The sequence below is a fragment of the Leucopleurus acutus genome (assembly GCF_964270905.1).
Source record: "Leucopleurus acutus genome assembly, chromosome: 3".
Classification (NCBI taxonomy): domain Eukaryota; kingdom Metazoa; phylum Chordata; class Mammalia; order Artiodactyla; family Delphinidae; genus Leucopleurus; species Leucopleurus acutus.
In genome coordinates this window covers 175784427-175808670 of record NC_139145.1, presented here as the reverse complement: position 1 = coordinate 175808670, position 24244 = coordinate 175784427, and the positions used below count along the sequence as shown (strand labels likewise).

At 62.7% G+C, this 24244-nt stretch overlaps 1 protein-coding gene across 1 annotated transcript; it reads right to left on the bottom strand.

Moving 5' to 3' along the window:
• Window positions 1-1521: 1521 nt before the first annotated feature.
• On the bottom strand, window positions 1522-22583 carry TPPP (tubulin polymerization promoting protein; the record flags this gene model as incomplete). Its single annotated transcript, XM_082835924.1, has 4 exons — window positions 22563-22583; window positions 8175-8492; window positions 1854-2007; window positions 1522-1716 (listed from the first exon to the last, which is right to left on the bottom strand). Exons 2-4 carry the CDS (start codon window positions 8489-8491, stop codon window positions 1522-1524), a joined length of 666 nt encoding a protein of 221 aa, XP_082692050.1. The 5' UTR covers window position 8492; window positions 22563-22583.
• Between the last annotated feature and the right edge of the window lie 1661 nt (window positions 22584-24244).

Sequence of the window (24244 nt, the reverse complement as noted above, 5' to 3'; positions counted from 1 at the left end):
CGGATCCCCAAGTTTTAGAAACTTCCTAGACGGCAGCGATTCACATCTTCGCAGTGAGCCCCGGATGCCTGTGCTCCGTCACTTCCTGGGTGATCGCGCGGTGAGGTGCCTCAAGACGAAGCTGCCCGCAGAGGCCACCGCCATCCCGGGGGAGCCCCCCGTGCGAGGGGCCGTGTCGGCTGGGAGCGCTGGCCTGAGCCCCTCTGTGTGGGTGGGCAGGTGTCCCAGGTCCAGCTGTGACCAACGTGCCTGCCGTGGCAGTGCTGGCCTTTTTCACGGCCACCTGTGCCGTGGGCCAGGCCGTGTGTCCTCACCGGCCTGCTGCGCTGGACACAGGACAGATAGTGGCAGGGTGGTTGGGTTCCCGGGAAGCAATCCCTGGGGGCTGCCATGGGCTTTCCCCGGGACCGAAACCAGGACCACAGGGTCCAGAGGGTTACACGCCGGGCTGTGGCCATGTCCATGCAAAGGGACACACCGCCAAGGGCCCACTGTGACAGCAGGAGCCCCACCCCCACCCCGGCGTCTCAGAGAAACCAAACCCCGCAGATGCTACCGGCCTCGGGCCCTCCCCTGGCCTGGTCCTGCCCTGCGGTTTCTGCACTCCCGAGCGGGGAGGACAGGGCAGGCCGCTCACGGAGGCTCCAGAGAGGCCAGAGGAACAAGGAGAGAGCCGTCGCACTACCCGCAGCCTCTAGCCCAGGGCCCCCGGGGTCTTCCCGGGTCGGGGTGGGGACACAGGGGCCGCTGGAAGGGAGTCACAGAGACGGGGTATTCTAAGTCTTCCCTGAGCCGTTCTGAGAATAAACATGCATCACTGTTTCCTATTTCTTCTCAGAGAAGTGAAATGAACTGCCCGTAGTTTCCATTTTAAAATCTTGTGACGTCACACTTGGAGTCACTTTGGTCGACAGAGGCTTCTTCCTTTGCACGGCAGCCCTCAGCTTGGCGCCCGCCCTCAACGCAGACCTGGCGGTCGGTTTGTGCGTCTGAGCGCGTGTGCGTGCGTGCATGCGCGGTGTGTGCGCAGTGTGTGTGCGTGCATGCGTGGGTGTGTTTGTGTGCTGGGTGTGCAAGCGTGCACTGTGATGCCCGCCTCCCACACCTCCGTGGTGCTCTCCGGGCCCCACGGTGCCCCGTCTGGGGCTCCCTCTGCTTTATCGGTGCTGCTGGTTGGTGCCTTGGCGCTTGCAGGTCAACACCGCCCCGACAGGGTCTGCCCACCAGCTCCTTTAAAACGCCCCCTTTGCTGCAAACCAGTGGCCAGTGTGGTCTGGCCCCGAGAGACACTTTGGAAAGGGCCATCTGCCCACTTCCTGGCGGGCACGAGGCAGGTGTGTTAGGAAAGGTGAGTCGGGGCCAAAGCTGGGGTGGAGGGGAGTGCGGGCCCGGGCGGGAGGGAGGCAGGCCTGGAGCCCCCGCGGCCGCCCAGCCCCGGGTCCGAGTCCTGCCTGCAAAGCACAGGAATGTAACGAAGTGCGAGGCGGTGGGGGACCGGACGACGGGAGAAGGCGCCGCCGGCTACTTGCCTCCCTGCACCTTCTGGTCGTAGGTGCCGGCGTGCTTGTAGCCCGGCACGTAGCCCGACTCGTCCACCAGGTCCACGCGGCCCGCCCTGCCCTTGCCCCTGCCCGACGGGTCGAAGCGCTCCTTGTGGGAGCCCGTGAACTTGGTGGTGTCCGTGAGCCGCGACACGGTGGGCGAGGAGATGGCTTTCTGCAAGAGAGCGGGGAACGAGGTTAGGGAAGCCGCCAGGGCGAGCCCAGCCCAGGGGCCCAGACCGCGGACGGGGGCCGCCGGCGCCCGGGAACCACGCTTCTGCCTCCTTCCCGAGACCCGCCCGCCGCACTCACCGTCACCCCCGAGATGATGGGGGCCTTGCCCTCGATGAGCCGGTGCACCTCTCGGACGGCCTCCTCGCTGCTCTTGTCTTTGAATCTCTTCTTGGCCAGCTCCTCCAGTGCCTCCTTGAACTGCTCGAATGAGATGGTCCTGCAGGACTTGCCCCTGCAGGGAGAGGGGGCTCAGGGGGCGCCCACCGGGCCCAGGCAGGGGAGGAGGCGCTGAGCAGTCACTGGGCTGGGACCCGCGCCCCACCCAGGGCCCCGCTGACATCGGGGGACCCCTCACCCCACCTCTTTCCCACAGCCCAGAGCGAGTCTGCCATTAAAACACAGAACGTGCCCCTGCCCCGCCCTAGTCTGCAGCGTTGCACCCAATAGTCGGTTGCCATCGGCAATGGCAGCAAATATAAATCGTCTTGGAACAAAGTTGAAAGGAAGCACGTCCTTTATGAACGACTGACACCAAAACACATCCTGGTCTGGTTCTAAAGCGGGCGAGCGTGTGGCCTCCATCAGAGGGAAAGTCAGGGTGAAAAGCACGTCAGATCCCATGGCACAGAGGCAGCTGCAGTCCTGGCTGCGGCCACCGGCCTGCGCGGGGTCGCCAGGGGGTGGGGGACAGGACTGGGGGCCGCCTCCCCGTGGCCGGGGCCTGACGAGCACCGGGCGGGCTGGGGCACAGCCGGGACCGGGAGCAGCTCCTCCCCCGGAGGCATCCCACGGCGGCCCGGGGCCTGGTAGGTCATTCTCGCCATTTCTTTCTCCTCCCTCCCTCCCTCCCTCCCTGTCTGGCTGCGTTGCTTCACGCGGGCTTTCTCTAGTTGCGGTGGTGAGCGGGGGCTGCTCATTGCAATGGCCTCCCCCATTGTGGAGCACGGGCTCCAGGCGCGTGGACTCAGTAGTTGTGGCGCACGGGCTCAGCTGCTCCGCGGCATGTGGGATCTTCCCGGACCACGGCTTGAACCCATGTCCCCTGCGTTAGCAGGCGGATTCCCAACCACTGCGCCACCAGGGAAGCCCATTCTCACAATTTCAAAATGGCTCCAGACTGGCTCTTGCTCTCCACGAATTTTAACTGAAAAACACGTCTGCCACTTTGGATCTTCCCCAGCTAATCCATCCAGTGAGGCTGTCAGTGTTCTACAGTAAGAGGAGGTGGGGGCAGGTGCCCCGGGGACCAACAGAAAGGCTGCCTGCAGAAGCCAAGGGCTCGAGACAGTGCAGCCGACGGCACCCAGGGGACCGGCTGGAGAGGCGAGGGCAGAGTGGGAGGGGGCTGCCCCCACGTCAGCACCGGCCGCAAAGCCACAGGGACGGCCGCAGAGCGGCCACAGGACAGTCAGAAACAGGCCACGCGTAAGGGTTTTTGACAAGGTTGCATAAGCCAATGAGTGCAGGTGGAACTGTCCTTTCAGCGGCCGGAGGCTCTGCACAGAGGAAAGGGCCTGGCCTGTGCCCCACACCGTCTACGAGGTTAACTCAACTGGCCCCCAGTCCTGCATTTCTCATAGACCCCGAACCATCCAACTTCTGGATAAGCACCCCAGTGAAACTCTTCGTGACCCTGGCTTAGGCAAAGATTTTCTCAGGAACGACCCCCCAGAAACAGTCCGTAAAAGAAAAACAATGAATTGGACTTGACCAAAAATTTTAAAACCGTGCTCTTCAAAAGATACTGTTAAGAGAAGTAAAAGGCAAGTCATAGATGGAGAAATCTGATAAAGGACTTGCATCGGAAACACACAAAGAACTCATACCTCAACAACAAGAAAAAAACCCAATGTAAAAAGTTGGGCAAGGGCTTCCCTGGTGGCGCAGGTGTTGAGAGTCCACCTGCCGATGCAGGGGACGCGGGTTCGTGCCCCGGTTTGGGAAGATCCCACATGCCGTGGAGCGGCTGGGCCCGTGAGCCATGGCCGCTGAGCCTGCGCGTCCCGAGCCTGTGCTCGGCAACGGGAGAGGCCACAGCAGTGAGAGGCCCGCGTACTGCAAAAAAAAAAAAAAAAGTTGGGCAAAATATTTGAACCGGACACTTTGTCAAAGATCTACAAGTGCAAACCAGCCCGTGAAGGACGCTCCACGTCACTGGGCACCAGGGAAATCAGGTTAAACCGGGATGTGGCCCTGCCGCACACCCACTGGGACAGTGGAAGTAAGTAAACCAGATAAAAGGACACCACAGTGTGGAAGGGTGCAGGCGGCAGCATCCCCCAGAGGTGGGCTGGCAGCCCACGCACAACCCCGCGACCCCTCCTGGGTCTCACTCGCACGTAAACCTGTGCGTGTGTATTGCTCTCCTATTCGTGGGTTCTGTTCAGTCACCAGGACTCCAACAGCCCAGCGGTAAGCGATAAACACGCCTCAGGACGTCCCTTGTGCATGCTGGGACTCACAGGCACTTGACACGTGAGCCTGCGGACACGGGACGTGCTGACCGGCCAGCCCAGGGTCGGGAGACAGCGGAGGGAGGACACAGCCGCAGGGGCCATGGGGAGGACGACTGAGTCGTGCACCAGCGAGGCCACGTGGCGGGTGGTGAGCGAAGCCCGAGAGGCCTGGACGGCTGTCGGGAGGGGCACCTGGACCGCAGGCCTCATCAGAGCCCCTGTGTCCGGCGGTGGGTTCCACCCCTCAAAGCCTGGCTGCGACGCCACGGCGGCTCTGAGGTCCGTGGGCTGGGCCGGGGGGATCCCTTGGCCCAGCTGTCCCGGGCAGCGTGGTCCTGGCCTTGTCGGGGCGGGGAACCTGGCATCCCTGCTGGTTGCTGACCCGCGACAGCCGCGGGGCCCCGCTTGTTTGTCCTGGGTTGTCCAAGGCGCTCCTGTCTCTATTCACGGACGCCAGGCCTGACTGCCAGCCTGGTGACCGGCCGCTGGGGCACCAGGCACCACCAGTGTGAGTCACTCGGGCTGGGGTCGGGGGCGTGGCCGACGGGGCCTCCATCAGAGGCCGCATTCACATCGAGTGGGCGTGCGGGCCCAGGGCGCTGACCTGCCTGCTCCACCTGGCGGGGCCGGGTGTCCCCGCGTGTCCCCACCGTGACCGCCAGGCAGGGTCTCAGAGCCCGGGCTGGGCTGGCAGGGAGCTTTCCCCAGGGGGCCCCGTGGCCCCCGCTGGAAGCAGTCCCTGGGGAGTTCTCGAATGACACTGCCAGCCTCTTCCCTGGAGACACGTGATCACTTTACACGGCTCCCCACACACAGGGAGCCTGTTCTCCAGAGCGCACAGAACTGGAGGGGGTCCCCCTACCAGACCCCCCCTCCTCTGGCTCAGCGCTGGGGCCAACCAGTGCCCTGCTCAGAAGGCTGTTGTTCTGCTAGAAAGCTGGCCCAGCAGTAATGGGGTCACTGGTCACACACGAGGCCCCGTGGCTTGTGCTTCCCAGGCCCTGTGTCCCCAGACCTCCAGGCCCAACACAGGGCAGGCAGAGGGCTGAGCCCGGCCACTCCCGAAGTTCACCAGGGGCACTCGATGCCAGGGATCTGGGCGGGGTGGGGGGGGGGTAGGGTGGGCAGCACAGCCCTCCGAGGACAGAGGTCTGTGTCTCCAGGGCCAGCGTCATGAAGGCAGCTGGACTTTGGCTAACATGTCCTAGGACGGAGCAAGGGGCCCCCTCTGGACCACAGATAACATGCCACTTGGGGGCTGGAGAAAGCTGACTCCCAGGCTCCCCTGAGCAGCAGAAGCTGGGACCTGGGTGACCTGTCCAGAGAGCAGGAAGTGGGATCTGGAGGGGGAGACTCAGGCACCAACGAGGGTCAGAGGAGGGAGCCTCCGGGATATTCCCATCAGACCCTGGGCCAGCGGGGCTGTGCGGTTGCCACGGGAGCGCTGTCTGGAGGACCTGGATGCCGTGTGAGGATGCAGTGTGATGTGGCAGCTGCCCACACGTCTGGTACCAGGCCTTGGGAGCGGGCAGACGCCAGCCCCCTGCTTCTGGGCCCCAGGGACCACGCTGCTGGCAACCTGGAAGGAGGCTGCTGACACCCATGTCTGGCGGCCTCCAGGCCGGCCGCCTGAAGGGCAGCTGTGACCCCAACAGTCGGCTACTCCCCAAGCAGGAAAGAGCGTCCTAAGTTCCTCCTGACTTGGCGAGGGCCTAACGCAGGCTGGAGGCTCAGGGATGGGTTCTGGGGACAGATGCACTTGAGGTCATTGAAACCACTTCTGGGTGTTTGGGGAAGGTCATCAAAAGGCCTGTGTGCACTGGCGTCCAACACCGATATCAGCGGTTTGAGGAGCCAGCATGGGCGGAATTGCCCGATTCCTGCCCCCCAAGCCTTGGCCCTCTGTAGACACGCCAGGCAGGCCCCAAGGAGGCCAGGGCAGAAGCCGCTGGATGCCCTGCACAGCTTCGGGCGGCCAGGAGAGGCCGCCGCGGAGGACACTGTGAGACCCCCAACGCCACAGCTGGAAGCACGTGCTGGGACCAGGGCGCCGAATGCCGCAGCCTCACCCACCACGCTGCGGGGAGGGGCAGGCCAGGGTCGGGCGTCAGGCCCTGAGCGGGCGCTGGGCCCCGCTGGCGTGCCCGGGACCGCACAGCGCACCCGGCTCTGCCCGCCACTCCCGAGGCATCCCGCCCGGCCTGGGTCTCTGCACCGATGCGCCGAGCTCTGCGCTTCAGAAGGTTCCCTCTGCAGCCCGTGCGGCAAGAATGGGCCGCGTCCCCGCCCCGGCGTGCGTGCTCCTAACCTGCAGCCCACACAGGGCTCCAGAGTCACGGGAAACGCCACCATTGGCCAGGAAGCCGGCGAGTGGGGGCCAGGAAGGGCCAGCAGAGCCCCCCTCCGCCTGTGGCCTTCCCCCCTGGGCACACACGCAGGGGACCCTGCGGCCCACAGACCCCCGGCGGGACTCATGGGAACGGGGTCCTGAGTTAATTCCTCCCGCCCTGGGGCCGGGGGGCGGGGCCGGGGGCAGCCCCGGTCCCGGAGACAGCAGTCTTCAATCAAGGCCTGGGGAAGAGCTGCGAGAAGCCTGTTTAAAACTTAACACATAGTAACACGCAAACAAACAAGCGCTCCCATGACGACGGGCCTAAACAGAGGCTGCAGATACCGCGCTGGCGGCAGGGCTGCGGCGCCATGGCAACCGCCCCAAACAGAAACAGCCGTCGCCGTCGGCGACCCGTGCGCTTCCGCGCCCACGGCTCCCGGAGCTGAGGCGCTTCTGCCGCGGCTGCCACCTGCAGCGGCCGCGGTCCCACGGCCCGCGCGCCCCACGCTCCTCAGACCCGGTCCCCCAGCGGTGGCTCCCAGCCTGTCCTGCAGGACCCCACGACCCGATTCAGGGCACCACCCCCCGAGGCCCCCCCAGGGAGCACTGTCTCCCTCTCCGTTCCCAAGGGCAAGGTCCCCCGCTGCACAGCTGGGAGGTCCGGGGGACCCTCCCCCAGAACAGGCTCTCCCAAGTGGGACACAGGTCACAGGGACCCCACAGGGAGTTCAGGTCCAGGAGGGCAGAGAGGGAGTAGCCACAGGCTGGTCTTCACTCTGTCTTGACCACGACCCCTGGCCGGGCCGGGGCCGCAGCCGCCCACTTTCTGCGCCGGCCCGCGCCCAGCGAGCCGAGGCAGAGACCCTGGGGCCCAGAGCAGCCGGGCTCTGAGGTGGGGCCCCCGTAGTGCCTGGGCGCCAGGGGCCAAGCCTCCTCCCTGAGTGTCTGAGCAGCGTCCTGCCCTCCAGAGCGGGACCGGGACCAGACGGGGCTCCCTCTCCCGGGGCGCAGGAGGGCCCGTGTGCCTCCACGCACGGGGTCTCCAGGGCCTGTCCAGGGCGTCTGTCCTCCGGGTGAGCCGCGACCAGCAGAGTGGAGACCTGAGTTCTACCTGTGTGTGCATGCACGTGCACGTGTGTGCGAGTCTGTGATGCCTCGGGGACGCTGTTGCTGTTCTCAAGGTGTGGTCACAGGGTGTGAAGGGCAGGAGAAGGGGGAGGGGGCGTGTCGATGCCCGGACCACACGCCCGAGCCCGTGTGCACACGTGTGCACACACACGGACAAGCACACGGTGCCCACCGTTCGTCACCCCCACTCTTCACACGCGAACGTCCCCCAGAGCTGAGGGGAGCGGCGCCACAGACGCCCACCTCCCGGACTCGTGCCCCTGCCCCCAGCAGCCCCCCACGGGCCGGGCCCTGCCACCTGAGACCCCTCAGGCTGCGGCGGCGTCCCTGACCTGGGCTCCCGGCCCCACTGGGGCGTGTTCTGGTTCAAACTCCCGGGCATCTTCTTCTGGGCGGGGACGGCGTCCTGAAGCGTCGCCTCCTGGCCGCCCGAGAGAACGCGGGGCCCCGCTCCCACCCCCCTGGTCCCAGGCGCACACGTACTTGATCTTGCTGAAGACGATGTCCACGTCGGTGATGGTCACGTTCCTGCCGTCGATCACCTGGCAGTCCCTGCACAGCTTGGACCAGTTCTTGCCATGCATCTCCTTCCCGGTGGCCCTGGTGTCCCCGTGCACCGCAAACCTCCGGAAGGCCTCCTCCAGGGCGCTGAGCTCCGGGCCCGCGGCGGCTGCCCCCTCACTGGCACCCTCCGACTCCAGTGACAGCCTCTTGGCTGCCTTGTCCTTCGCGGGGTCCCCTGGGGACTTGGGGGGCGTCTTGTTGGCGGGCTTGGGGGGCTTGGGCCTGCTGTCAGCCATGCTGCTGGGAGGAAGCAGTGAGAGGTCACCTGCTTTTGCGGGCGGCTGCCCAAGGCGCCCGCTGCCCGCGGACGGGGCTGTGGCCTGCCAGGGACAAAGCGGCCATCTGCTGCAGGACACGGCGAGGCCCCTCCAGCCCCGGCGCCCTGGCTGCCAAGTCCCCGACAGTCAGCCTCCAGCACAGGGAGGCATGAGCCAGCCTCCTGGGGGCTCCCCGAGTGACACATTCCCGGGCATCGGTGGGGTGACACCATCCTCAGGGAAGGGATCCAGAACGGTCAGTCACACTGCTGCGCCCACCTCAGGGCCTGGCCTGCTGACCAGGGCCCGGCCTGGGTGCCCCCCACCCAGGGGGCCGAACAGACGTCTAGTAGGAGAGGGAAGCCCCAGGTGAGAGCAGGGGTCTGTGGAGACTCCAAGGGCCGCGGGGCTGCGGCCCGGGCCCAGGGTAGGGGGGCTCATGGTGGGGGGGTGGCTGATGGCGTCAGGAGCCCAGTGAATGCCCAAAGCTGGGCCCGGGTCCCCACGGGGCTGAGAAGACCCCTCCACCTCCAGCAGCTCTGGGGAGCCGGGAGCTGAGCACCCACACCCACCCCCAGAGTCATGGCTAGTGGTCAGCGGGGGGAAGTGGGCAACCTGGCATTGTGGGGGTCCCGAGCAGGGCCCTGCTGAACTCAGGACCTACAAGTTCCCCAAACAGAAAAGGCAGTGCAGCTCAAGAGGTTCAGTGGCTGGTGAGGACGGTCCAGGACCCCGGGGCTCAGGGCAGGGGGACACGACTGGGGATGTGGTGATGAGCTCCAGGAGCCAGCTCTCCATCCTGGGCTCCACGTTTGTAGCTTAATAAAGTAACTTGAAAATTACTTTAACAAAAACAACAGGAGTGACACCCTACACGCAGATGGGAAGCTCTCCAAGGTGACTTCCTGTTGTGGGGAGAAGCAGGACGGTGGGGGGAGCAGCCGATGTTGGAGCCATCGAGGATGAACAGTACCCACGTGTGGGCCTGCACCTCGTGACCAGGCGTCGCTGTGGCTGGCTGTGGACGCTCCCTCCACGTGACGCTTGTCAGCAGCTGGTCCCCGGGGTGGGACCCGGGCCAGGGGTAGGAGGAACAGGTGGGTGGGCAGGTGAGGTGGAGGAACTGTGTGAGTGTCACCTGGCCAGGCCCTGCTGAGGCACGGCTGACCCCGCGGGCTCCGGAGTTGGGAACTGATGAGGGATTCACGGTGGGTGTGGGGATGGACTGCACTATCGGATTTGCATTTTCAAATGAGGGTTTGGAGAGAGCAAGGCAGCTGCAAGGTGGGCTCACAGACCAGAGTGGAGGGAGATGCAGGACGGGCGGACCTGGGGATGCCTGCCCCAGAGTGTCCACCAGGCTCCAGGGACCATCCCACCACGGGGGCCCAGCTGTCTTCAGACACCATGTGATCCCCTGGCCCACCAGCCCCTCACAGCCTGTCCGCGCCCCAAAAAGGCGCCACGAGGCCTGTGTCTCCAGAATGATTCTCCCTGGCAACGCCCTTAAGACGTGACTATCTGAAGAAAAACCTATAGAAAAGGTGACCCAGGACAGACCCTATATGCCACAGTCACAGCTTCTGCGTGACATCAGCACACAGTGCCCCCAGCCAGGAGAGCTGGGAATCCATGTTAGCAATGTGCCTGCAACAGGGCCAGGTGTGCCTGTGAGCTGGGCCAGGTGTGCCTGTGAACTGGGCCAGGTGTACCTGTGAGATGGGCCAGGTGTGCCTGTGAGCTGGGCCAGGTGTGCCTGTGAGCGGGGCCAGGTGTGCCTGTGAGCTGGGCCGGGTGTGCCTGTGAGCGGGGCCGGGTGTGCCTGTGAGCTGGGCCGGGTGTGCCTGTGAGATGGCCCGGGTGTGCCTGTGAGATGGGCCGGGTGTGCCTGTGAGATGGGCCGGGTGTGCCTGTGAGCTGGGCCGGGTGTGCATGTGAGCTGGGCCGGGTGTGCCTGTGAGATGGGCCGGGTATGCCTGTGAGCTGGTCCACGTGTGCCTGTGAGATGGGCCGGGTGTGCCTGTGAGCTGGGCCGGGTGTGTCTGTGAGCTGGGCCGGGTGTGCCTGTGAGCTGGGCCACGTGTGCCTGTGAGATGGCCCAGGTGTGCCTGTGAGATGGGCCGGGTGTGCCTGTGAGATGGGCCGGGTGTGCCTGTGAGCTGGGCCGGGTGTGCCTGTGAGATGGCCAGGTGTGCCTGTGAGCTGGGCCAGGTGTGCCTGTGAGATGGCCAGGTGTGCCTGTGAGATGGGCCAGGTGTGTCTGTGAGCTGGGCCAGGTGTGTCTGTGAGCTGGGCCGGGTGTGCCTGTGAGCTGGGCCGGGTGTGCCTGTGAGATGGCCAGGTGTGTCTGTGAGCTGGGCCGGGTGTGTCTGTGAGCTGGGCCGGGTGTGCCTGTGAGATGGGCCGGGTGTGCCTGTGAGATGGGCCGGGTGTGCATGTGAGCTGGGCCGGGTGTGCATGTGAGCTGGGCCGGGTGTGCATGTGAGATGGGCCCGGTGTGCCTGTGAGATGGGCCCAGTGTGCCTGTGAGATGGGCCCGGTGTATCTGTGAGCTGGGCCGCGTGTATCTGTGAGCTGGGCCAGGTGTGCCTGTGAGCTGGGCCGGGTGTGCCTGTGAGATGGGCCGGGTGTGCCTGTGAGAAGGCCCAGGTGTGTCTGTGAGCTGGGCCGGGTGTGCCTGTGAGCTGGGCCGGGTGTGCCTGTGAGATGGCCCAGGTGTGTCTGTGAGCTGGGCCAGGTGTGCCTGTGAGATGGCCAGGTGTGCCTGTGAGCTGGGCCAGGTGTGCCTGTGAGCTGGGCCGGGTGTGCCTGTGAGATGGCCAGGTGTGTCTGTGAGATGGGCCAGGTGTGCCTGTGAGATGGCCCAGGTGTGTCTGTGAGCTGGGCCAGGTGTGTCTGTGAGCTGGGCCGGGTGTGCCTGTGAGCTGGGCCGGGTGTGCCTGTGTGCTGGGCCGGGTGTGCCTGTGAGCTGGGCCGGGTGTGCCTGTGAGCGGGGCCGGGTGTGCCTGTGAGCTGGGCCGGGTGTGCCTGTGAGCTGGGCCGGGTATGCCTGTGAGCTGGGCCGGGTGTGTCTGTGAGCTGGGCCAGGTGTGCCTGTGAGATGGCCTGGGTGTGCCTGTGAGCTGGGCCGGGTGTGCCTGTGAGATGGGCCGGGTGTGTCTGTGAGCTGGGCCGGGTGTGCCTGTGAGCTGGGCCGGGTGTGCCTGTGAGATGGGCCCGGTGTGCCTGTGAGATGGGCCCGGTGTATCTGTGAGCTGGGCCGCGTGTATCTGTGAGCTGGGCCGGGTGTGCCTGTGAGCTGGGCCAGGTGTGCCTGTGAGATGGGCCCGGTGTATCTGTGAGCTGGGCCGCGTGTATCTGTGAGCTGGGCCGGGTGTGCATGTGAGCTGAGCCAGGTGTGCATGTGGGCAGGGCCATGTGTGTATGTGCGCTCAGCCGGGTGTGCATGTGAGCTGGCCCATGTGTGCATGTGAGCTGAGCCAGGTGTAAATGTAAGCTGGGCCCGGTGTTGTTTTAAAGGCAACAGCAACTCTGCCTCTCCTGGTTCCCCTTCCTTGAGCAGAACACAGGTCTACACTGAGACTAAAGGTGGAGTGTGTGTTCCTGCTTCCGGAGGTGTGAACGCACCTCCAACCCCTGCTCCCCCAAACCAGCTCTCAGCCCCTCGTTCCCAATGCCCCTCCTCATACTGCCCATAATCTACACCCTACCTGCAGACACTTCCTGCGATCGGACCAGGCCTCAAGCATCTTGCCCCTTGGGATCCAGGTGCCTTCCAGCCCCCAGGGCCCCTTCCACCTCCTGGGCCCTCTGGGCCCGAAGCCCCGGCGGGTGTTGAGTGCACCAGGATGGCCAAGGCTCGCTGGAGGGCGGCCTGGGGTGGGGGCTCGGGGGTGGCGTGCTTCTGGGGGGCAGGATGTGGGCCACAGGATGCGCATGTCAGGGAGCTGGGACCCGCACAGGGGACTCCCCACCTCCAGGCCCTGAGGGGGCGCTGCTCAGGCCTCAGGCCCCGTCCCGCCGGCCTCCTTGACGCCAAACCTCCCGGAACTCAGAACCCTGCTCACCTCACGCCGAGCGAGCCGGGCCGGTGGCACGGCGCCCGGACCCCACCACGGGCTCTGCTGGGTCACCGGGCATCGCACCCCAAGTCCGGGACCTCCTCGCAACACAGCCGCCCCACTGGCGAGCCCCCTACTTGAAGGGTCGGGGAGCCGGGGGGTCCAGAGGCCTCAGCGCGCTGTGGCCGCCGGGGCGCCCTGGGGGTGTCGCTGACGATGCGCTAGGGCTCGACTGGGGTTCTTGTCACCGACCTCGTCCTAGAGGCTGCTCGGGACCAGGAGACCGGCCCGCAGGTGGGAAACGGCTCCCGGGACAGCGGGCGCCACAAGGAGTCTTCTGGAGCCGCGAGCCACGGTGGGAGCCCTGGGCTCTCGAGCTCCTCAGGCGTCCCTGGCCCTCGGCCCCGTCGGCCCGCCCCACGTGCCGCCCTCCTGCGCTCTCAGGGCCGGCGTGATGCCAGCGCCCTCCAGATGTCTACATCAAGCTGGGCCCAGGGGCGGCACCCTCCACCAGGGCCGAGAGCCCAAGTCCCTGAGCCGTGGCTGCACCCGCTGATGTGATACCGAGGCCTGGGGTCCAGCTGAGACCCCGCTTCCGCGCAAGAACCACACGGGCCCTGGAAGTGCCAGGTTCCCGAGCATCTGACAAACTAGCCCTCCTTGGACCTCGACGGAGCGCCTGACGCTGACCGGGCTGACAGTCTGCTGAGCGCACCTGACCTCGGCTGTGCAGGGGCCTGGCCACAGAACGCCGCTCGCCGGATGCCGCCGGACGCACGGAGGCAGCCCAGAGGCTCTGCGCCAAGTGCGGGAAGGAGAGGAGGAGAGAGTGCAGGGGAAGCAGGCGCCTCCCAGGGCAGCCCAGCCCCTTCGGACGGCTCAGCCCACCGGGCCCGGTCCCAGGACTGATGCGGACGGAAGGGGCGAGGGCATAACTGCAGCAGCCCCCAGGTAAGTCCCAGGCACAGCTGCTCCGGGGCCGCACAGGAGGCCAGGGCGCCTGGTCAGCTGGTCCTGGGGAGAAACTCCTTGACCCCTGCCGGGTGGGCGCGCTGTACCCGCGCAGCCAAGATGAGGTGGGCGGGTGAGGGTTAGGACAGAAGATGCAAAAGACCAAGCAGCCAGAAGCCGGGGGGATGGATGCCGTCGCCTCTCCCTCCTCCCCTCCGTCCACCAGGGCTCAGGCCCCCAGGTCGGGGTCCAGCTTCGCCCTCGGTGCAGCCCCTGGAAGAGGCACAGCCTCCGAGTGAAGAGCGCGAGGGGGAACAGAGGCGTCGGGCCTGCACACCCCTGGGCCGCCGGCCCGCAGCTCTGCCTCTTTATTCCAGAGTCCCTTAGAACACAACACAGCCCTTTGGCAACTGTTCACATTTTAATCATAATACGGCCACCACTCCTCGGCTGCCCAGCACTCGATGTGAATGACCACTCGTCCCAGGCAGCGGGAGCCTCCCAGGCGGGCGCAAAGCGGTCTCTGAGTGCCTGCCCCGCAGAGCAGATGGCCCAGGAGTCTCAGGCGTGGATGCAGCCCTGCCGCCTCGGCGCTGCCTTTCACGGTCCCTGCACGGGCCCCGACAGGACGGGAGGAGCGGCCACACCGTCCAAGCAGGATGCCACTCAGGTCCCGGGTCACATGCTTCAGGCCGTAGGCCCGGAAAGGCCCGTGGGGTTGGGGCCTCCTGCACTGAGGCTAGGCCATCCCTCGGGGCAGCCTGGGAACCACAGTCACAGCCACACTGTCCCCTGCGCCCAAGTCAAACGCGGTTTCTCTGGGACGAGAGGGAAGAAGGTGGGTAGCTGAGCGGGCGCCTTCCTGGGGGGCCGTGGCCATCCTGCGTCCCGCACCGTCCTGCAGTGAGATCACCGTGGGAGCCGCACCCTCAGGCCTGGGGGCTCCTGCTGGTCGGGCTGGCGGGGGAGGGGACGGGGGCGGGGGGAGTAAGGGGCCAGGACAGGTTTGCCACCCCAGCCCCTCAGAAGAACTGATGCGGACAGCAGGAACTTCTCTGGGTCACCACGAAGCTGGGGCTTCTCGGGGGACTCACTCCGTTGGGACCCTTGGCCTCCCAGGAACCATATCCTGGGCCCCCCAGTCCCCCGGTCCCAGGGCCGGTCTCTACTGTTGGTCAGAATGTTTCTTACAAAATCCAAGAACACGGCATCTGCAGCCAACCTGGGGTCAGGCGGGCCCTGTGTAGGGCACGTGTAGTGGGTGAATGGTGGCCCCGAGCCAGGTGTGTCCACGTCCTCGCAAGGTGGAGGAACCTTGTTTGGAAGAAGGGTCTCTGCAGACACCATCAAACTAAGGATCTCGAGATGGGTCCACTCTGGACCAGGGTGGCCCTAAGTCCATTCACAGGTGTCCTTACAAGGGAAGGAAGAGGAGACACACAGACACAGAGAAGCCACGTGAAGACGGAGGCCAAGACGGGAGGGACGTCGCCACAAGCCCAGGGATGCCCGGAGCCCCGGGAGCTGGAAGAGGCAGGAGGGACCCTCCCTGGTGCCTCTGGAGGAAGCGCGGTCCCGCGACACCTCAATCTCGGACTGGGAGTCTGGACTCAGAACTGGAAGAGAACACATTTCTGTAGTTTTCATTGAAAAGTCTGTGGTCCTTTGTCACAGCAGCCCCAGGACCCGCACACAGCAGGGACACCAGAAGGGGGTCCCTGCCCCAGAGAAAAGCGCCTGCAAAGGCCCAGAGGCGCGAAGCCTGGGCGGCGGCACAGAACCCAGAGGCGAGAGCGGGCAGAGGGCCCTCCCCGCAGACAGGGTCTGGCCTCGAGTTGGCGTGCACGTGAGACCCTCAACAGGAAGTCTGTTAGCTCCAGGAACGTGGAGCTGCCCGCAGATGGCCTGGCCTCTCCCCGACGGCAGGCGCCCTGCGGTCACCACGTGCCCGCACGGCAGGTCCTGGCGCCAGGCCTCTCGGGAGCCCACAGCGTGGAGGGCAGGCCGGGGCCGGGGGAAGCCAACCGCAGGGCCAGGAAGAGCAGAGGGGCCTGCGGGGAAGGGCCGCTGCCTGGGTCTGACGGCTGGCAGGTGGGGGACAGCGTCGCCTGCGGGCCGCGAAGCCTCTCCTACCCCCAAGCAGCCGAAGAGGACAGCAGCCGGCACAGGTGTGAGGCGCAAAGCCAGAGGCAGCCCGAGGGTCTCCGAAGTGGTCTGCAGCCCAGCCCTCACTCCCCGCCCCCGCCAGACAGCTGGGAGGCTTCCCACCAACCACGGGGACTGAAAAGCCCCAGGCCCCCCACCCGGGAGGGCAGGGCACCCTGAACAGACCAGCCCTGCCCTGGGGGTGGACGGACGGGCACCCGGGAATCAGGGGCGGTCAGGCCGGCTCCTCTCAAGCCCCAGCGTGGATGCAGGGATCTGGATCGCTGGTGCCCCAAACACCGGCAGGACACACACAAGCACTCCTGAGGAGGAGACGGCCACTGGAGACGGAAAAACACAATACACACATGACAAAAAAAAACACCAGGCCCAAGAGGGGGAACAAGTGCCAAGAACTTGCAGAAACAACAGGAAGCAGAAACGACGAGAGGTTCCAGTTACTGGAGCTCGATCAGACACTGAGCTCAAAGTAACTACGTGCACCGTGTGCAAAGAAGAAGTGGGCAGTGCGCGCCGTGTGCAAAGAAGAAAAGGACAAGATGAGGAATTCCCGCAAAGAACGGGAGCTGTAAGGATGCAGGAGGCAGATCTGAAAAAAGAACACCTTAGAAATTCTAGCCCTAGAAAGCACAGTAACTAGAATTCAGAACTCAGTGGAGGGGTTTCACAGCAGAGCAGATTAAAGAACTCGTGGATCAGAAATACCCAAAAGAAAACAGCCAGACGTGGTGGAAATGCGTGTGTGTGCGCACATGTACATACCTATGTGCATGTGCACGGTGTACACACACAGGAAAATCGTATGTGGGTACACCATCATACGTGAGGTAAGCTGACATCTAAGAAGTTAGGAAAAAACCTCAGCAAATCAAGGACAAAGGCCTTAGAAACAATGAAGATAAGAGTAAAAATTAAGAAATTAGAAAACGAATCTATAATACAGAGGACCAACGACATCGAAAGTTAATGCCTTGCAAACACTGATAAAATTGATAAATACTGGGGACGTTAATCACGTAAAAAAAAGGGAAAGTCAAAAGTATCCAATATCAGAATGGAAAATGAGGACATCCCTACAAGCTCTACAGATATTAAGGGATTAAAATATAATAAGAGAACATTATAAACAATTTTAGACCAACATGTTTGATAATTTAAATGAAACAAATTCCTAAAAAGAAAACAAAAGCCATTTTACCAAACAGTAACAAGAAGAAATATGTTCTTATCATTGCTCTTGTATTTATTACTAATTCTTATAATTATTGAGGGTTTGAATTCTTATTTAAAACCCTTCTCACAAAGAAAACCCCAGGCCTGGATGACTTCACCAGCAGATTCTTCCTTACATTGAAAGAAGAAATAGTGTCAGTCTTACACAAATTCTTCCAGAGAAGAGTAAAGATGAAACACGCCACCCCGACTCATTCTGGCTAAAATAATCCTGGTACCAAAACCTGACAAGGGCGTTACAAGAAAAGAAAAAGTTATGCCAATCTCACTTACAAACACAGATACAAAAACCCTAAACAACATATCAACAAACTGAATCCAGTAATAGATAAAAAGGATCAATACCTTATAATCAAGTTTGGTTTACGCCAGGAGTGCAAGGTTCGTTTAACAGTAACTTAATAGAATTCACCACATAACACAATACAAAGCCCAAATCATATTATCATCTTAATAAATGCAGCCAAAGCACTTGATGGATTTCAGCATTTAGTCACCGTAAAAATTCTTAGCAAGTTAGAAAAGGAAATAAATCCCTTAATTTGATAATGGGTACCTACAAAAAGCTACAGAATCATCACACTTTGAATATTGAAAAGTTTTCTTTTCAAACTGGAGTAAGAGAGAGACGCTTGCCTGCTATCACCACTTCTACTCACTGTGTCAGTGTGGTAAGATAAGGAAAGGAAATAAATATGATATAAACATAGGAAGGAAGAAATAAAACTGGCATTATTTGCATTTCTACGACTGTGTACATACGAAATCCAAAGGGATCCCAGGAAAACTATTAGAATCAACGCGGGTTTAGCAAGGTTTCTGGATACGTGGTCAACATGCAAAAATCTATTCTATTTCCATGTAGCAGCAAAACCAGACGATAAAAGGTATTTAGAAATATACCATTTAAAAAAGAGTGAGGAAGTATGAATTACCTAGGAATAAATTTAACAAAAGATGTGCAAGACCGTCGACACAGAGACCATGAAGCGTTATTCAAAGAATAGTGATATTATGAACACGGATTGAGTCTGAAACACAAAGACGCCCATTCCCCTAACTTCATGCACAGCTTTAATTTAATCCAAACAAAATTTCTAACGCTGTTTGTGTCTGGGTAGTGAGACAAGCTGAATGTAAAATATACACGAAAAGGCAAAGAACCATGAATTAACCAGCGATCTTGAAGGAAGAGCAGGTGGAGGATTTGCCCAGCGGTTTCGAGACTCGATGGAAAGTTCTGGAAATGAAGCCAGTGTGGCGTGTGGTCCTGGTACAAGGACAGAAAATAAACCACCGGGCAGAAGAGAGCCTCCAGTCCACCCGCACAGGTGCAGAGACAGTGTGGACAACAAAGGTGGTCCTGCAGCAAAAGCGGGGAAGAAAACTTTTTCAACAAAAGAAGACGGGCTGACTGAACAGACACACGGAGAAAAATGGAAATTAATTCAGGTACAGATTGAAGCAGGAATGGCAAAATCATGAAGCCTCAGGAAGGGGATGCTTGAGAGTATCTGATGTCCTGGGTGGGAAAGACTCTCTACACAGGACACAAAACCCACTACCCCTAAAGGAAAAGACTCTTAAATGGTACCAGATTAAAACTCAGAACTTCCATTCGTCCGAAGATATAGCACTTAGGAGTGAAAAGACAGCTGTCTCTTACATTGCCGTCTCCAGAGTCTAGAAAGAGCCCTGCGGATCCACCAGAAAAAGACAGCTCTAGAGAAACGGGCGAGGGACTCGAGCAGGCCCGGCACATCCAGACACCCAGTCACCGGCGGGGACGCCCGGCTTCGTTACCTTGGCCTGAAACGCAGGCGCTGGCACGCACCCTCCAGACGGCCACCCGCCAGGAGGCCACTGCGCCCTGCCCGCTGCCGGCGGCTGCGGAGCGCGGCCGCCAAGGGGCTTCAACTCCGGGGAGCCGCCGGTCCCATCGGCTAAGACGGGGCGCCGAGGGCCCAGCAGAAACATTCGCGCGTGTTCTCCGAGGAACACGCAGGGGGGCTCCAGGCAGCCACGCCAGAGGATGGAAATAACCCCAAGGCCCATGGCCCACACAAGGGATCAGCGGACGGTGACGGGTTCACGGAGCGGAGCGTGCGCCGGCTCCACGCGGCACTGCCCGAAACGCGCCAGCATGGCAGAGCACGTGCTCTGAGGTAGGAAGGCTAAACACTAAACCGGAGAGGGGGGGGAAACAGGGTCAGGTAGGAAAACCACAGCAAAAGCAGAGCCCCTCCCCAGGAACGGGCGGGGGGGCAGCCACAACCCCTGGCAGGAGAAAGAAGGCGCGGCCTCGGGACCTCCGGAGGCCCGGGGGCCGAGCAGCCAGCAGGGCCAGGGCGGGGGAGACGACGCCCAGATGAGCTGCGGCAACCGCCTTCCCAGGAAGGCAGCTTGGTGCTGGCGGCTCCTCCCAGGCTCCGAGGCCCACGGCCCCCCGCACCCAGAGGCAGTGGGAGTGTGAGGCCTGAACGAGGCCCCCGGAGGATGCTGGCTTTTGTGACATTCCCGTTGGAGCGAGAGCTTCCCGGGGCTGACCTGGCCGGGCTCACCTGGCACCTGATGCCTGTTGAACAAATGGGTGCAACAGGGTTACAGGATGAGACCTTGGGAATGTGGCCCAAAGAGGGGAGACGGTGCTGGGACAACTGGACACAGGACATGCTGGGGACACAGGGGGACACTGTGCCGTGGGACACAAGGCGATGGGCAGGAAAGGGGTCCAGGTGTCCTTAACTTTTAGGCTTGAGAAAAGGTAAGGACCAGTCCTTCCTTTTCACAAATCTGATTAAGAAAAGGAAAAGTGGGCACGAACGTGCTCTTCGGAGGGTGAGCTCACGCTCCCCCTGCTAATGGGGGGTCGCAGGACACACTTGGGCTTGGTACCGAAGTCAGAACACCATCATTTCCTCACACCCCGTGAAAGACTTTCTACATTTCTTCACCAAAGAAGGTCCTACATTTGGACATTTAGACATTACATTACAATTGAGCTTCACTGCATGTCACTGCACGCCCCGTACAGTTAAAGGGGAAATCTGCAAGCTCAAAACAGCCTTGCTTCCCTGTCAGCAAACGAGACTTGGAGACAGCGTGCCCGTCCCTGTGGGGAGCTGCCCCTCCCCCACATGCCCTTCTCGGGGGCTGCAGATCACAGAACCCGCACCCTCCCCTGTCACCCCAGCAGGGCCAATCAAAGCCGTTTCCAGGAGCTGCCATGTGGATGCGGCTGAGGACGCTCCCCCCCCCCAAGAGGCTCTGCTGAGCTGGGGCTCGTGGTGGGGTCGCTGTGGGCTCTGGGGGTGCCGGCTTTGGGGACTCCATGGGTTGTGACGCCGTGGTTACCTCCCCACCCAGAGAGGAGGCTGGTCTCCCCAGGAGGGGCTGAAGAGTGCGGCGAGCCCACACGGGGCGCTGGAGACCACGTCTGAGCCCCAGATGCCGCTGGGCGCCCCCCCCAGGCAGCTCCCCACCTTCCTGCCCAGGAAACACCTGCTGCTGAAGCAGTAGGAGTTGGGCGCGTGTCAATTCTCCTGCCTAATCCCAGCATCTGTCTGGTCCAGGGTTTTGGGCTCAGGTGGCCTCTGCACGGTGCCCAGCACCCTCGGTCTGGGGTGGTTTCCAGATGGTGCCAGGCTGGGCCCAGGGCACGGACCTCCTGATCCAGGGAGGCCCTGATACTTCAAGGTGCAGTGGGGGCTGTGCCTCATGGCCCCAGTAGCCCCAGATGGCGTCTCCCGTCCGTGCTCCTCTGGCCTCACAGCAACATCACCAGCTATAAATAGCCCTGGCGCTAAGCCAGCAGGCCTCTCCCTGAGGAAGCTTCTAATTCTCAGCCTCTTCTGCAGGGAGCGGCTCCACTGCCCACCAGGGAGGGAAGCCGCGAGGACGCGGCCCCGGAGGACAGTTTGACTGCTCAAAGGCTCCTCTTAATCCTCAACCAGTGACGAGTGATTTTAATTTTCTTTACGAAATTCTCCTGTGATTTGCACATCTCCCACAATGAGCATCTATAACCTTGTATACCCTTAAGACAGCTTATTTATTGCAGCTTCAAAGGGTTCACGAAGATCTCAGCCAAACAACGCCGAGGAGATAAGAATTCGGCCAACACAGCTTCCTCTAATCTCCACCACTTCGTCATTCCAAAAAGATGGAGAAGAATTTTTTAATGTAGTACATACATTAGGGTACCTTTCTGAGTCACAGATCCTTCCGGAAGTCGTGGAGGCCCTTTCCCCAGGAAAACACACGAACCCTTGCGTGGCACGCATTTTGCAGATGCCCCCAGGAAATTCACCAGCACCCCCTTCCCCCATCGCTCATCACTGAGCCCTGGGATTCCAACCATGTGGTGGGAACAGGGGCTGGTGCCAGAGGAGGCATCATGGAGTCCAGTTTAAGGCACTCGCAAGGCGCCTGTCCCAAGGCCCCGCCCCTCCCCCCTTTCCTGCCCGCTCCAAGCTCTCCCTCCCCAGCCCCATCGCTCCATCCCGGATGTGGTCCTAGTGCACTTGGAGCTCGGGTCAGGGTTTACTGATCACCTCCTAGGCGGCAGGGGCTGGCCCAGGCCCTGGGGAGGCCACCCCCAGCACACCCTCCCTGAGAGACTGGCCACAGGGAGTCCTGGGAGGTGGTGGTGGGGGCCATGGGAGCTAGGTCTTTTATCGTTTATAAACGTCAGATGAATTAGCCAGTAAATACACAGACGGATGACAGCATAGCCAGCTTAGCCTAAAAAGTGTCCCATCATCAGAGAGCACAAAACGCCTATCAACACAGCAGTCACAGAGAAGGTTTTCTTCCCACCTCATTTCAAGGCTTCATTTACATAACTGAAACCGCAGAATAAAGGGCTTCTCTGGATCCTCCTTCAAGGGCGGGGCACTGGTCCCCAGGGGCGTGTGGAAAAAATACACTGGCAGCCAACCTCTTTATCTTGATTGCCGGGTTATGTGCCCACATGCGATAAGAAAACAGAACACCCCTCCGGGGATGCTTCTGGATTTGCAAAGTGTAGGCCTGACCCTCTCACCTGCACCGATATGGCGACGTTAATGCCGGACCGAGGGGCGGCCGAGTTCTCGCCAGAGGATCTCGTACATTCTCGGCCCGTGGACACAAACGGCCCTTTCTGTGGCCCTGGGTCTCCTAAAATTCGTGCTGTATGACAGTGGCTTCATTTCAAACCCTCTAAGCCCTCATGTCCCGCCGTCTCGCTGGCAGCCGCCACCCCAGGCCTGGGCGTGTGAACGGTGTTTATGTAGCAGGACACGGAGAGGGAAGGGGCTGCAAGGGGCTTCCACTGTCGCGTTACGCACCGACGCGAAGAAAGGCCAAAGCGCCTCATTTAGGGCCCAATTATAAACCTGTCCTTTTCATCTCCGGTCGCTCCAGCCCGCGCCCCCGCGTCCCCAAACCCGCGCCCGGACGCAACCACGGGGGCCCGAGCGCCGCGCGGATAGCCGGCAGCTCCGGGGCGCGGGGCGCACGGACGCACTGGGCCTCGGGGAAGGGGCGCGGGCGGGCGCCGGGAATGGGTAGCGCGCCCCGGCCTGCGGGCGCAGGTGGCAGGAGGAGCAGGGAGGCCTGCGCGCCGCGCCCCGGGACGGAGCCCCGCGGCCCCTTACCTCGGAGATGCGGCGACTGCAGCGGCGGCGCCTCCGCGACTCGCGCGCGAGCGACCCGGTACCCTGCCTGCGCTCGCGCCGCAGCTCCCAGCCCGCCGGCTCCGCCCCCGGCCTCAGGCCCGCCCCCAGACCCGCCGGCGCGCCCCCTGGCTCCCAGTTTCCGCGCCCGGTCCGCCCCACGCCCTGCCCTCCCCGCGCTCCCATTGGAGAGCCCGTCCCAGGACCCGCCCCCAAGCCCCCACTGGCCCCCTCTCGGACCCGCCCCCCAGGCCCGCCCCGCACTCTCTTGGCGGCTCCGCCCCGCCCCCTCCCTCCCGGGCTGCCTGGCGCACTGAGGCCGTCAGAGCGCGGACCCTGCCTTACAAGGCGGGTCGGCGCTGGCCCCAGGGCCACACGGCTCCGCGGGGCGGGGTGTCGCCCGTGCGGTCCCACCTGGCCCTCCGGGACCCCGGACGCGGGTCGACGGATGGGCGCGAGGACGGGCCTCCCGGCTGGGGCGGCCGGGCGCTGGCCTCTCTGCGGAGACGCTCGGGCCAACGCTGGGGTCCGGGGTGGCCGGGCTCGGGCCCCACGGAGGGGAGCAGGGTGGGGCGGGGAGTGGGGCCGCCCCGCGAGAGTTTGGGGGACAGTGGGAGGGTGAGGCGAGCGGCTGGCTGGGGTGGGTCAGAGGCGGGGAGGCGGGTCCGTGCCGGGCCCTGGGCGCGGTGCGCAGCTGGGACGCCTTCCCGGGGGCAAGCGGCGGCGCCCCAACCCGCGCCCCCACTCCAGCTGGAGGCGGGCCATCTTCCTGCGTCCGACCGGGGCCTCCGCGGGTGACCTGGGTGAAAGCAGCAGACCTCAGAGCCTCTTCCAGGGTCTCTTCCTCTCTCTTCTCGGTACACCTGCTGCCTCCTCTCCACCAGGCAGGCTCTGCGACAGGAGGGGTGGGTTCGGAGACAGGGCGCGTCCCCGCCTCCACCAGGAGGTTGCTCAGCCGAAGGTTCTGGGGCCGGGGTGACAGGGAGGTTCTAGTACTGAGACTTGGGGTGCAGGGGTCTCCCTCTCTATCCTCCAGGACCCCCTGCAGTGGAGTGAGCCGCCCCAAGCTGTCCAGATGCCCGGGCTCGGGGGGAAGTGTGGCCTCTAGCGTCACTGCTGTAGTACCTGGAGCTGGCCAAGGAGCCCACCGCAGGCCCTGTCCTCCCCTCTTGGCTGCAGAGTCCCCCACCCTGAGCCTTACACATACACACCTCCATGGCCCATCTGGCCACAGACCTCACTCCTCCCCCCCCCCCCACCCCAGGCTCTGTCCTCCGTCCTGGCTGCAGAGACCCCACACCTGACCCCAGGCTCTGCCCAGCTCTCAGGTCTCTTCTGAATCGGAATTGCGGGGAGCAGCTTCCAACTTCACCTGGGATTCCGGCCGGGCCAGGCAGCAGAGGAAGCCGGGGTGCTGAGCCAGAGAAGGGGTGACAGGTGCTGCTGTCCAACAGATCGCCCGCCCCTGGGAGAGAGGATGCGGTTTTCTCGACCCTTCGGGAACCAGGGACAGGCAGGCTGAGCCCGCCCATCCCCACCGTGGTCCTGGGCTGAGGTGCCTTCCTCTCAACCCCTCTGGTTTCTGCTCCTGCTGAAAACTGGCTGAACATGGGCTTCTATTTCTCGTTTCTCTGAAAACTTTCACGCTCTGGACACCAGATAAG